General features: G+C 39.2%; 1 protein-coding gene across 1 annotated transcript in view; it reads right to left on the reverse strand.

The window, feature by feature from the left end:
• Window positions 1-15,384, reverse strand: part of GLP1R (glucagon like peptide 1 receptor) — a 91,022-nt gene that overhangs the window by 14,393 nt on the left and 61,245 nt on the right. The window contains exons 6-8 of the mRNA XM_086744445.1: window positions 13,412-13,565; window positions 11,691-11,850; window positions 3,167-3,227 (exon numbers count right to left, since the gene is read on the reverse strand). Coding sequence (XP_086600571.1) covers window positions 3,167-3,227; window positions 11,691-11,850; window positions 13,412-13,565 — 375 coding nt within the window. The remainder of the gene's footprint in view (window positions 1-3,166; window positions 3,228-11,690; window positions 11,851-13,411; window positions 13,566-15,384) is intronic.

Genomic DNA, 15,384 nt, shown 5'->3' on the forward strand with positions numbered 1-15,384 from the left:
CACCGATAGCATTCTTAATGTTTCCATGAGATAACTTTGTTAGCCTCCTGCCATATTGCTCAGCATTACTCAAAACCAACAGGCATCAGGAAAGCCAGCAGGTTTCTGAGCTACACAGGCTGTGAAACAAACTATGAAACAGCACTACAGAAAACGGGTTCCTTCACAAAACAAGAAGTTTCTCTTTGTCTCCAAATCTCACCTGCCAAAACATATGTATGCTCAATTTTCCTTAAGTTTTCTTAACAGTCTTGTGAAACGTCAGCTTGGGAGATGTTGGTGGAGAGTAAACCCTCCCCAACTTTGTAACGGGATAGTCAACTTGAGAGAAACTAGCAAACCATCCAGGTAGGGGTTCCTGCTACAACACCGCACCCACAAGTGCTCACATACTAGAGGAGAAAGCAAAGCAGCTTGGCTGTGGCAATTTCCATACTCCCTTGCAGGTACTGGAAGCCCAAGAAGGGCTCAGGATTTCCTTTTTCCTTTCAGTTTCAGTTGAATGCATATAATAACCATATTATTGCAACCAGCATCTTCACAATCTACAATTCAATTGTATTTTAGCTACTGGAGAAAATAGATGTACGTATTGTGGGCAGTCAGCGTACCTGAGCTGCAATCTGAATAACAGAAGAACTTCTTAATTGGTATGTGTGACTGGGAGCTGGCTTCATGGAGCCTTTAAAATTAATTTTATTTGAACCCTTCAAGAAAAGCGGGATAATAGGCGTAGCTGGAAGTGGAGTTCTAATTTTCCAACTAGCTGCAGTGGAAGCAGAGACAATTTTAAAATTTCCTGATAATGACAGAGGCTGAGAAATTATTCTTCACGTTAACTCTGCTACTTTTCTGTGTGTATTAATTTGCTTCCTATGGCATGGAGCAGTTTTAGCTACTTTTAAATTTCTACAAATATGTGCAATAAAAATGCCATTACAGCCCAATTAAAGTGTCACAGCTATTAAAGTGTCCAGAAAATAAAACTGATTGATCTCTACATGATTTCTTGTCCATTTGTGCTTTCTGGGATTGCCACACTGATAAATACACCAACATCTATTGTGTTTGAGATCCCTCTCTGCAGTTTGCTCAGCACTACTCAGAAAACGCTTGGCAAGTAACAGCCTCAGAGCTGTGAATGCAGAATTGGTCCAGTGAAATAAATGCTACTGGGAAGTTTCTGCCTTTGCTTACCAATCTGGAATTCTTTTTCTAAAAATGAAAACACTACATTTTTACTCTGAAGAAGTACAGCTGAATGGCTCAATTTTTTAAAATGATTGAAAGCTGGCTGTCTTTCTCCCATGATTAATTGCAGATCGAAACAAAGATGTGTAAGTATCAGCTCTTTAGTCTAACATCCAAGAAGAACAGCTTGACTTTAACTTTATTTGTAATCTAGACAAAGTCTTTTTTAATAGCTCACTTTTAAAAAGAAGCAACTGCTTTCTAAAGGAGTTTACAATTACAAATGTAAGCAAAGAAGGACCCAGTCGGCAAGTAAGTCTTGCAAGCTTCAGCCCTTCATTCAAACGGCTACGTTCTCAGGACTGCCTCAAATTCCCAGCCCTGACCACATTTGCTTCCAGTTATTCCTCATAACCAGGGAAGCAGTTAAGTCACAAATGAGATTTACAGCCCACTGCACATCCGTGATGACAGCGCTATGGCAAACAGCATGACAGATAGCCCTGACTGCTCCAGCAAATGCCCGCCCAAGGCACAGAAATCTTGCCTTTCAGAGAAGCTGCTGCACGTGGTTATTTATTGCTGTATTTCACAAATATTTGTACAAGATTTAGAAAATTCAATAATGTGTAAAATTGCCCCTTTTAAAGTCTGCTGAAGGCAGTGAGTGACAGTTTTCCTTAACAGAAAACATAAATCTGCTCTGAGCACCGCATAATGTAGAAGGCTCAGCATGAGCACTTTGAATACATTTCCTACATCAATAGGAAAGACATGCCCATGGATGCCACCTGTTCAGAGGCCACACGTTCTCTGTACCCATTCTCATCACTTCACCAAAACTTGCAATACATCAGTATGGCCACAATCTTGCTACAGAATATTATCAAGTCAACCTTAAAAAGGAAAGTCAGAAAATCTTAGCATTACTTAAACCAGAAAAGGCAGCTTTGACTGAACTGGTTCAGTATTATGAAAGACACTAAAAAAGCTGGTTCTTAGTACTCATGAATACCAGAAAAAAAGTCTGCAGGTGGCTCTGACTACACTGAATTTTCAATTGCAGCACCTTTCCAGCAAGAATTGTGCTTGGTGGGGAAAAGAAAAAAAAATAAAAGAAAAAAAAAAAAAAGAGCATCCTCTAAAAAGTGCCAGCTGGATTGGCTGGAAACTAAGAGGAAGACTCAATAAATAGCACATTTAGAATAAAAAGCAAATAGCATAAAGTTATTTATTTCATCATAAAGAAAGCTACTCAAATATTTTCAGGCAGTCACTGTCACTAAGAAGAGGAAGCCACTTTCCTCCCTTTTGTTTATATAAAAAACAAACAAAAACAAACAACAAACTATAATGCTATTTGGTACATAAAGCATAAACGCAATTTTTCAGAACAGCTACTATGGTAAAAGTGGATGAAAAGTATTTTGTGTTTTGTAGCAGTCTTGTGCGTGGTACAGTTGACTTCAGGAAGACTAACGTAAGCAGACAGAGAATGTGCCTTTATTTTAAGAAGATCTAAATAATGGAAGCTTAAATAAGAACAGGCAATCACATCTCTGCTGCTAGGCATAAGCTAACCGCTGCAAATCGCTGGCAGAATCCTGTGGGAGGTTTTTGCCTTCCTCTGCAGCATGACTGTAAAGGCTACTGCCAAAGGCACAGTATCAGGAGTGGTCTTGGTTGGGTATAATGACTTCTACTGTTGATACTGTAACTACAGGAAAACAAAACATACCTTTGCTTGACCTACAAAAGGATAGATTCATTCAGACATGCAGAAAATTCTGATCAGAAAGAAATATATGCTCCTTTCTGAAATGTTATGCAAGACCTTTAGACAAAACAGAAGCAATTACGTGAGGTTTCAGCACATCGCCAAAGCAAACCACACCGAACAGAAAGCAAACAATGACCTGCTGGCACACACACACAGCACAAATAAGATAGCTAGAAAAATCAGAACTAAACCAACCCCTCATCTTCATAAAGGTACTTGACAGTTCCCCAGAGGATAACAAACAGCATTGGCATACCTGGGAAGAGAGGAGACAAGGTTGACACTGACATTAAGAGATAGGGAAAAGCAGAGAGAAGGACAAACCCCCCACATAATGATGAGTAACGTAATTAACTGGTGTCACAGCTGCAGCCCCTACCCAGCACAGATGGCTGTCAACAGTGGGAGGAGGAATCTAACCTGCAAGCAACTGACACATGTAACTCATTTTGCCTGGGCCCCCACCTAGCTCCTAACAGGCATGACAAATGAACAACAACAGACCATCACCCCTATGCTCAGCATACACCAGCTTTTCCATAGCAAGTTTCACAGAGGGGCCAAGGGAACAAAATTTCTGGAAGCTCTGCTGGCCTCTATATTCATGCAGCACACTGTGACCCAGACCTTTGCATTCACATTTCTGCCTATTGGTCAACTACGTTGTATTTGGGCAGCACCAAGCTCAGGATACCTGTTGGCATCAGGGCTGGAGAACACTCAGCCCCACAAACCCCCAATGACAAAGGGGAGCGTGGGCACATGACATGTAGCGAGGGTGCTCAAGCCTCAAGCGCAGAGAAGCCCCAAGTTGGGGCTGTGGTACTGGCATGGCCTTGAGTGGCTGCAGCAAAGACAGCAGATGCATCTGGTCTTGAGAAGAGGCTTGGTCCTACCTTTACCTGACAGTGCATGTGCTATGGTTTGTCAGTTTATCTGGGGCATAAAGGGAAGAGAGAAAAGCCAAATAAGCTGGCAGTCATTACTTGCTTTGCAACGTTAAAGACTCAAATTTCTTTAATTGATGAAATGCCTAGGTCTTCAAAAATAATTTTAAAGTGCATCTACCAAACAACACTTAGTACAGGGAATACATGTACATCCTACAAGAAAGGACAGCAGGTTCAATGAGCAGGATGAGGAATTTCTGCCTAGGGATGGATCAAGATGGTCTGTAATTCCTCTGTGTACCTCTCTAGACAGTGTCTGATGCTATACGCACGTTGTATAGGAAGGGCAACATTTAATGTGCTTTGTTACTGCATTCTTAAGAACCCATGTTGTAAGGGACCATAAGAACATCAATGTGCAGCAGTAATTGCACAGTTCCTGACAGTAGAAGCCACAGGAAAACCAATGATCTCTTGCAGTCTGAAAATCTACAAGTACTATCTGTAGTGTGTGTAAAAACCTTCTTTCTTGTTGTACTATATTCTTTCTCTACTACCAGAACAGTTAAATACGACAGATGCAAAAAAAAAAAAAAAATCTCCTCAGTTAAAAAAAAAAATAAAAAAAGAGCAGCAAGAAATAAGTACCAATAATTAGAATAATAGGCAAGACAATGAATTGAGTAGATATTATTGGGGCAAGTGATTGAACACATTCCATGGATGTACCTGATATTGAGAGCACACTATATCTGGGGAGCAAAGTTACTGAGAACTCTGTGCTGCTTTGATAGTGGCATAAGAGATTAAAAGGCGGCTCATTGCAAATCACTTCCACACACAAATGAGCCTTTGATTCATAGAAACTAATTATAGTTTGAATTATTCCTTTCTTGACTTTGCTGAGAATTAAGACATCTTAATATGAAACTTATAGGATAAGACATGAACACTGAGAGCACAAAGGCTGTGTGTCAGTGGAGGGAACTGATATATCGAGTGAAAACAATCAAGATTTGTGGGTATCTCCAACTCCTGGATACATTAGAAATCTCGCCATATTTAATCATATTACTTGACATTTGAATTGCGAATATCTTATTAATACTATATTTCAAAAAAGCTTAGCTAGAGAGAGGCTGGCATCATTGAACTGCATCAGCATCCTGCTATGCAAACATTATACAAATTAATAGGTAGCATGTACAACATGACTTACTCAACATCCTCTCCCACTTGTGATGCAGGCCCCTGGTGCCTTGCTGTTGCAACACCATCAGTCACATTAAAGTCTGTATTGCTAGCAATGACTATAATCTGAGACACTAAGACTTAACAGTGCAATATATACATGTAAGCTTTGAACATGAATGCAAATTCTACATGGATATCATCTGACATCTACCAAATTCACAAAGTCTTGTCCTAAGAAATGAGTGGTTCTGAAAACTGTCTGGGACACACTCTCAGTAGATGGGAACACATCCAGTTTTCCAAAGCCCTAGTCAAGATCTAAGGAGAGACCACCCCAATAACATTGCGTAATCCACCTCTAGTCTGTAGAAGTCATTCACAACAACAAAAGAACAAATCTGCAGCGTCTCTTCAATAACTGTAGTTTGCAAGGATCACTTGAGGCTCTCTATAGATTAAATTACAATCTTGATACCTAATTAATCTGCATTAACTGGCACAAATGCAAGTTACTGGTTACTTCACTCAGTCAAGAGAACTTTGGCTGGCTTGAGCCAGGCAGCAGAAGCAAAACGTATACAGCTCCTTGAATAAACTCTATAGATGACTACCATTCATTAACAGAATCAGTGTTGTATTCTAGTCCTGGGGTCCCAACATACCGCTCTTTCAGTGCATTTGCATTTCAGTGCTACACCTCTTTCTCTGGCTGCTGCTATTTAAAGAATATCAGACAACTGAGAAAAAACTGCACCCTATATCTTATTTAAGATATAGGCTGAACTCTTTCTGGTTTTACTTTTTGTCATAAAGAAACCTCTGAGATGGATCTTCTCCCAGATTAACTGACCACAGAAAGGTCTGAATTCTGGAAAGGGTAATAACTACTTTTGTCTGTACTGCACCACTGCTGAAGATGCCAGAAACTGCAACAGCCTGCTCATAATATTCTCTGCTGTGTTAATTCTTGCAGGCTGATAACTAACCAAAAATCTTCGAACACCACATAGTGATTAAGAAATCTGTCAAGTGTACTAGGAAATAAGCATGCTGACAGCTCAGCTAATAACATTCAACTTCAAATGACAAAGGACAGGGAATCTGAATTACAGGCTGTGATAATAATATATATTATAGATGATGAAAAAGTAATGGAACTGCCAAAGGAACATCTTAACATCCCACTGCATAAATAAGCAGCATGACTTACTTATTCTCACTCTAGTTTACATATTCTACACCTAGCCAAGTGTCTGCAAGTAAGAAAAAAAAATTTGGAAAACTAGGCATTATCCAGAACGATAATAGGATGGGGTAGGTAGATAAAAGAAGAAAGCTCTGAGAAATTCTGCACAGGAACCACTGTTCAGCTGACACTTTCACAATGCTCCGCTGTCCCTAATAAGCAGAGAGGAGAGGAATTCGTGGAGCTGTTAATGGAAGCTACCATGCCCTGGTAACAGGATGCAGAAATCAGTCACTCCAACTAATGGGACTAAGATATTTTGGTAACACAACAGAAAAACTCAAGCTTGTTCTGGAGTCCACCAAGTAGCAGTTACCATGAAAGGTGTCACCAGGTGGTGCTATTCCATGCCATGTTATTTCCCTTACCTCGATAGGCAAGCAAGTTTTCATTCTTACAGACACACGACACTTCTAGCTTTGCATTGTACCACACTTTACCTAAAGGCAATTTCAGGGAAGAAAGATGTATTAGGAGCAAGAAAGGCTCCCCTCATCCTCACATGCTGATTAGAGATAACTTCTCTCTGTAGGACCAGAGCACTGCCATCCTGCTGAGACCCTTAAATAAGGATATATTCTGAATACCGCATTTTAGGACTGATGAGTTTGTGTATAAGTTCATATTTCACACGTAATGTGACATCACTGGTTTCCACATGGTGAGAAGTTCAACCTCTGAGACAATCAGGCACAGAAATCAGGCTGCTACTGCTGTCAGAAGTCCAGTCCTCCTCTTTCTCTTAGAAACCATCCAGGATAGTCTGACTTGATCAATTGCTTGATGTATGAATGCAAGAAGTATGTCACGAGGAACTGCAAGAAGTGATAAATAAATATAGCTAGATGTAGAAAGAGATATAACTAGATGTAGAAAGAGTTAGAGCATTGAAGATGTGAGAAGAAAAGATGAAATGTTATTCTTTCTCAAAAAGGAAGAGCATGAAAGAGTTTCATCCAGAAGACAAAGAGTGAAGAAAATTAAGAGAAACTCCTGATAGATGCATTTCCTACAAAGTTCACTCTGGACACAAAACCCATTTTCACATCTTTGTCTGAAACAGTTTTCATTTGAAAACAGACAGGAAGTGGTCAGTGCAAGGAATGCACCCTGTTGTTGCACTGAGTTCATACTGGGCTTAAGAAGGAACATTTCTTACTGGCTCTGTTCCAGTCAGATCTTCCTTGCAATCAAGAAGTAGATTTTGACACCCTAGCTAGGCTTCCTGCCTTTTATAGCTTCATTCCCTCAAAGTATTCATCCTTAGAGCAAGTCTGGATTGCCAAGGCTTGCAAGGAAGGGGGTTATTTCTTTTTTATGGCAGTTTCCCTGCTGCAAGTGCAGCTGGGTGTAAAATTGCCATGGAAGCTCAGAGAATGTTTAGCTTTTTATTAGCATTTCCTTCTTGTCGTAGTTCACTAACAAAACCACAACATTTCTTAGCTTTTTTTTTGCACTGAAAATTGTCTCCTGTCATTCTCCCCACCTGGATGTCGCACACAGTCACTGTGGGATGTTGCTGTCGTTACCCCATTCCTCTCACCTCCCCACTCCTGAATGTGAACAGGTCCTTTTCCACTACAAGCTGCTGAAAGATGCATACAGCAGTGTTACAGTATGAACTTCTCTTCTCCAGAGGCTACTCTGTGCAGCACTGACACAGCTGCTTGAAGTCAATGTCAAGCTCAGAAACTCTTCACTTGGGCTCGGGCAAGATGAACACTGAGTTGGAGTCCTGGACACCCTGATTAAGAGCAGCCTGTACATCCCAAGAAATAAACAAGCCAAAAAATGTAATCGTCTTGATCTCTGTAGTTACATTATTTTCTTTCCCACCTCCTTCTGCAAATGTTTAGTTTTCACTAGAAGGCAAGATATGTGGGCAAGGATTTCTTTTATGCCAGAGGAAAGAAGCACCAGGTACCAAAATACAGTAACACAGTTTTTTTTTCTGCAAGTGATAATGACTATCTGAGTCAACATCCTGTTTAGCGACTGTTGTGCTGACCTCCAGACTGAAGGGAACAACTTATCTATCTGCTCTGCCATTAGCTTATTAAGAATTTTGCTTGTCGATGTTATTAGTGTTCTGCTTTCCCCCCCGACTCCCACCCCGTCATCAGCTTTGAAAGTGGCATAAACCATTGTTTTTGCAGTAAGATATGTGGAACTTGGGGTTGACACAAATGTATGAAAGTCTGCTTTCACAAAGAAAAAGAAGATATAAGCAAGTAATTTTCCACATTAAATGAAATAGGAAAAATTTAACCATCTCAAAGCCTAGTATGGCATGAAATCTTGGCAAGGAAATGGCCATTACAGGAATACAGTTACCTCACAAGTAATCAGAAAGGTTTATAGAAACCTATCAATATACATGATGTTGATACAAATAACTCCCAATTTGTAAAATTACATTAATTTCCTTAGGTCTATCAAGATTTTTATAACTTTTTTAGCTTTGGCAAAGTACAACAATGAGATAAACAGATGTTTCCCCTTATAAAACACTTCAACAGCAAAGAATTTGAACAGATACTAAATGGACTACCATCTAATAACATTAATAAATTATCATGTAGCAAAAACACATTTGGGAAATATTTATTAATTTTTCTTTACACTCCTCACTGTCTGCTAACTGTTCCTAGGAAAACACAGACTAAGTATGGTATTCTTTTACATGCTTTTACTTGAAAAGTAGGTTTACTCTTTTCAATGTTTTGAATTGAGATAAAATTATCATGTTAGATATAAAATGAGAGAAGTACTTTTTTAGTTTACATAATTGCCTGGACTTTTTCTCTTGTTATAACAAAATATAGCACTAATTAATATAGCAATTTAAAAGCTTGGAGAGAAATAGGTATTGGGACATTTTTACTTATTTGAAAGCTGGCCCTTACATTACAGTTTTGCTTGCGATTATCTGAGGAAATAATTTGCTCAAGTTTCTTGTTTGTTCTGAGACCTGTTGTTCCCCAAAAGAAGCATAACAGGGTAAACATCACAACCAAGAGGATGTGCAAACACTCAGGTGGACAAAAACCTTGAGGAGAATACACAGTTTTATTCATTGGTACATTAGAGAGAAGTACAAGCTAAACATATGTGATCACATGGGGGACTGCAGAAGCTATCCAAATGGCAAAACCAATACCATATGATCTGTGAGTGATCACAAAGTTCAGCCATAATTAGAAGAAATAACAACATGAAATGACTAACACCCACTGAGGTTGTGAACCATACATATACAAAATTTTAAAATTTAAATATTCATGAAATGATGACTCATGAACAAGTTAAAAAATCATCCTGTAAGACGACAATGCATTAACAGAACAAAGAGTCAGGGTATCTAATCAGCTTTGACAATCAAATAGATATTTATTTTTTGATCCAGCTTTATTTTTACAGTTCATAAACTATTTCAAAGTGTAGGACTCCCTCAGCCCAAACGGGAATCTACTGGCTTTCTGAAGCCTTGACATTATGCTGAGGCTATCTTACTGCTCAAAAAAAAAAAAGAAAAGAAAAGAAAAAAAAAGAAAATCTTCTGAGCATTGCATAGCACAGAAAGGCACTTGGTGAGGGATCTGAGCACCTGCAAAAAGGTAACATCAGTGAAGCAGCAAGAAAGAGTGGAAAAAAAAAATCTTGATCTCTTTCTACTCGTTAGAGACAAAACTGTTATGGTATAACTAATCTGAAATCACTGAAACAGCAGATGTTTCTGCATTTGAAGACAGAGAATCATTGGCAAGGTTTGCACTTGCAGCCGTGGCTGGAATAGAAAGAAACTGTACAGATGAGGATTGAATGGCACAGACAGAGCTTTTCTAGGAAGCTTGGATGAAACCCGTACATCTAATGCCAAGTTCTGACATTGCCACTCATTTCCATAAATTCATCCAGAAATTCAACATACAGTAGCAAAACTTCCATTGTAAAGGAAGAACAAAACTAAAATAGCATCTTCTGTTTCTGCCTTCTGCTTTTGGTAGGAGACAAACTAGAAATGATTCAGACCAAAACCATCCTATTCCTTACAAAAACCACCACAATACCCTCAGAATTTGGCTAGATATAATTTTGCTCTAATTTCTTTTCCACTTCCTCTCATGATCTCAGTCAGTGCTTCAAGATAGCTCCCCCCATCCTTTTTTAGATTGAGAGGGTATGGCTATTCATAAAATATAATTAAAACATACATAGTTCAAATGTTATACAAGATGCTGTTGCTTTTGCTGCATGTCCTATATAAAACAATAATGGAAGATATAGAACTTTAAACTAAAACCCTCCAGCAGGCAATTGCTATAACTTGCATTTATTTATTCCCAAAGTGCTGGAAAGCCTTTGATCCTCATGTATCACTGTTACGTAGAATTGGGTAATTCACAGTAAGCCATTTATATGCACTTTACCAGTGAACTAATTTGCTAGAATATTCACAGTTGGCAAATCCATAGACAGTCAAAACAATTTAAATGTTCAAACTAGTATCTGTTAAAGCACTTGCAGTATTTACTTGGATTTACTTTCAGCTTTCCAGAAGCCACCTTATTTCCACCAAAAGGAGAGGAGGAAGAAAAGGGAGAGAATGCAATAAAAGCACACAAGAGATCATTCAAAAAATAGGATTAATCCTGAACAGTAATATATTTTCAGACTAATTGAACAGGGAAAGAATCAAAGCTCTAGCATTTCTACAGAAGGCGACTCTGGCTCAACCATCTGATTTCAAGGCATCAGAGTCTTGAGTCTCAAGCACACACATGCCCATGGCACACACACCCTGACCGCTCTTTTGCCCAGCAATCACTACGTGACCTGCTGTGCCCACATAACCGGCCTGACATCTCCCCGCTCACGGCCTCTTGTTCATCAGCCTCTTTGCATCCCCCACTAGCTCACGCTGCCACCACTTCTCTACTGCTACCCCTGGCCAGATACAAGGCATCATTGCTGTTTTGCACCACAAGTAATCAACACAACTTTGAATGTAATGGGAAACTTCCAGGAGATGAAGCAGGGCAGTCCAGGGAAGTCCAGACTCACCTGGAATCACCCACACATCTTTTGCATTGGGAAGCTGATGTCTTGCAGGATTACTACCATGTGTCTGCCACTGGTTTAGGGAGTTCCTGTAGCTCCCCACAGCCCCTCTGTTATGAGCTCACAGCCTCTACCCTGCAAGTATCCAGCAGCTGTGCTGGCCCAGCACCTTCCAGCTCAAACATGATAAGGGGTCAGGAGCAAAAAGGGAATGGAGAGTGCAGGACTTGAACTGGGCAGCACTAGGATAGACACACAAGGTTTTTTCCTACTATACCGTCTGCTGGTGCACGCAGCTACAGGCAGACATATAGAAAGATCAACTTACCCCAGCCAATGCAGAGATAAAGCCGAAAAATTCTCTGTTCAGAAAAGACTGAAAGTACCAGCAGCGTGTACAGGTACATGCCTTCCACCAGCAGCCAGTAGTAGTTTGCAGCTACACAATACTGCATCATCACAAAGACCAAGCGGCAGCTGAGTGATTCCTGTGACAGAAGAAAGCACAGCTCAAATGAATGCAAGAGTGGCTGAGAAAAAAAAAAAAAAAGGATACTAACTCAAAAAAGACTGGTTCTCTCTCCTACTCTTACTTGCTCTTCAAAACAATGCCTGCTATATTAATCACATTTAAGTACTGAAAGGACAGTCATTAACAGGTCCTGTTACACAGCAGATAGATGCTTTCAACAACATTCCTCTTAAAAAAAAAAATTAAAATTACATGTTCTGCACTTTCCATCAATAAGCAATGGATTATAATTTGAAAAGCACAACACAGATGAAAAGAAGAGCAAGCGAAAAGTATTGTATCAACTGCAGTCAGTGAATCTTTTCACTTCCCCTGATATTCTACTCTGCAGCTGAAAATTTCTCTATTAAAAAGTAAATAGTGGATGCCATAATGTTGACTATTTTCCAAAACAAACTATTTTTGATAGGACAGCAATATTGCCCAGCACATCACATTTAAGTGCAAAATCTCTCTTAGCTGGTAAATTACAGAGAGGTGGTCAGCAGGGCTTCAGATAACAATGAAACCTGATTATGTAATTAATATATCCACCAGATCTGATGAAACCTCTATTGGATAAACCATGTGTGAAAGCATAAAGCCTAGGTTTTTCTGGAAGGAGGGAATGACTGACAATCCGATGCGAAGATTTCCAAACCATTTAAGATATGTATTACAATATTATTTTCTGCCAATTGAAACATTGCAGATGAGAAGTTATCAAGCATCTTATGAGATTCACTATGTGGTATTAGTGCTTAAGCCTTAGGCAGTGTCAGAAAACAGTGGGTACTAAGTATGCATCAGAAGACATCCCCCTTTACCACCCCAACCCCGTACTGCAGCAGCAAATGCTGTATCCATGTTCTAGAATCACAAGAGTTACACAGATAATGAAAATCCCTTTCTTTGAAGATTCAAGTACATTTTGTATTCCAAATCTGAAGGGGGAAAGGCATGCTTTCATCATATTCACAAAAGAGTTGTATATCTTCTCCCTTTGATTTGAAGTATTTAATTAGCTTGCTCCTCCAAAGCTTTTCTAAATGCTTTCAAATTTGCATTTTAATCAGATGCTTCATTTTTTTACATCATTAACAGATTATAAAGATCTCCAAGAATTACCAACTGATTTGGTCATTATACAAGATGGACAGTTCTGTCACAAAAGGTGCTGACTTAGGGAAATGAATGCCTTGTCACTGCTAGAAGAAATGAACGTGCAGCATGGGAAGAAGATATGGGTATTTGTATCTGTATCAAAATCCACCTCTTCACATTGCCTCTGTTTAGTAGGGGCAAACTTCCCACAGGCAGAGAAACATGCCATGGCATCAACTACTTGCTTATGCTAAACCCAGGGTGGCACAACTACAACTACAACATTGTGCTACAAGTTTCATAGAAACTCCATGGACTGAGGAACAACTTTTTGTACAAGTCTCATTGTACAAAATGAAATTACCTGCTGTCATGCAGACACACCACAGTGATGACTCCAGTATCCCAAGAACCACCACAGTGTCTGCCCCTACCTGGAAGGAGATAAGTCCTTCCCACTGGTGCTCTTGTGTGGCTGTGCCGTACATCCACTTCACCACTGAGTCTTTAATGAAGACAGATATAGCCCGGAGGATAAAAGAGGTGAAAAGGTTCAGGTGAATATAATTCCTCGTGCAATGCAGATGTCTGTAAAAAGGAATAATCAGTCACTGTTCACTCCCTCTGTAGGAGCTGCAACATCACAGATAAGACAGAGAGGAAACAGTGACCCCTGTTAGAAATCAGGACATACCAGAGGGAATCTCACAACCTGAGAATGGCTGCAAGGATTTCAAACTGTCTTTGGGAAGAAATCACTATCCAGGAAGAGACATTCAAAACTTCAGCCCTAAGCGTGAAAGTTTGGGGGAAGGAAGGAGATCAGTAAGGAAAAAAATATTTTAAAAGTTTAAGAGGTGAAAAAATAAGGTCATTTTCAGAAGACATATCTGAAAGGATGAAAAAAGTCAGGTTTCACATAAGGCTGAATCTAATCTCTTCAAACTGACCCCAGTGTCACTGCACAGGTTTACCTTGGCAAGGCTCAGGAACTGGAGTGTAGTAAAGCTTCTGGCTGTGCTCAAACCCACAGTGAAAAAACATCCACCTGTAAATTACTGCTTTGACAACAAGAGTAAAATCTGTATTCAAATTGCCTCCCAAGGGAATTGTAAATACTTTCTGTAGAACTAAAAGGAACAGAATTTTCACCTCTGCATTCAGAATTGAAAACACAAAAACAAAGAAAAAAATCCTCTTGAATTTCAGCAGTCAGCTGCAAAGACAATAAAATTGCTACTTGTCAAAAAAAGAGCATGTTAAGGGATAGCAAAAGAAACTCTAGTCATGTAAATGGCATTGAACTGCAGGGTGCTGTTCAACTTTTTACCAGCCTTATCCACAAACTTTTTTCTTCCAGCACTGCAAGGACACACACTTTGATTCAAAGAAATTTACATTGGGCATGATTCTTTTTTGAGGCTAAAAGATACAGGTGAGATATGATAAACAGCAATTGTCCCAGCAAGACTTTCAGTGAACATATGCTTTAAATCTCTATTTTTACAGCTCTCTAAACTTGGGTAGCAAAATAAACTTGTATCGGTTTTGCACTGAAGAGGAAGAAATTTCTTTTCATAGGTCAAACATTATTTTTGCATTACTTTTAAGTCACAGCTTATTTCAAAACTTACCTATGATTAATATTTATTTTCCTTTAACTCAAAATTTATTTGTTGGTACCCTTCAGAATTGCTATGCATTTGAATCTGACTGAAAAAATTATGTAAATTAACCAATTGAAGAAAATAGGTTGCAAGTAGTTACTGAATATTTCTGCTACAGGCAATGCAAGTTATTCAAATTGTTTCAGTCATGAAGTTATAGACCTAATTCCACTTCCATCACTGAAATTACAGACTTTTCCTCCATTTATTTCAAAGGATGCAAAATTAGACACTTAGACATATATTGTTTCCTCTGTTGTATTATTATTAAAAACAAATATAAAGGTTATTCTGTAGTCTAAGAACTTAAAAAAGCCTTCCGATTACAAAAGTGGAGAACATCAGCATTTTGGTGCCACTGAATTAGATTTCAATCTCCATTTACTGAAGTTGCACAGCTATTGCGGAGAGGCCACAAGCAGAGGTTACAGTTAGTGACTGCAATCCACATAGCGGGAGGTCTCACGTATTTCATGAGATCCAGGACTAAGTTGTCTCCAGAGAGACAATTTAGACAGGAAAATCACAAAATGGTTTGATGGCATAGTTTTAACAAGGCTCTTAGCCCCTCATTTTCAAAATCAGAAGCGCACACTCTTGTACACTTTGCCACTCCCTGCTTCACAGTTGAAGTTAAAATTAGTTAAATTGCTGAAGTGTTTCTCCACAAGAGTCAGGGTATCAAAATTCCTTCTTTCCTACCAGTCCTTAGTAGCAAACTTGCTCTTTGTTCCCTACCA

This window comes from Chlamydotis macqueenii, chromosome 3 (genome assembly GCF_036417535.1).
Source record: "Chlamydotis macqueenii isolate bChlMac1 chromosome 3, bChlMac1.mat, whole genome shotgun sequence".
Lineage (NCBI taxonomy): Eukaryota > Metazoa > Chordata > Aves > Otidiformes > Otididae > Chlamydotis > Chlamydotis macqueenii.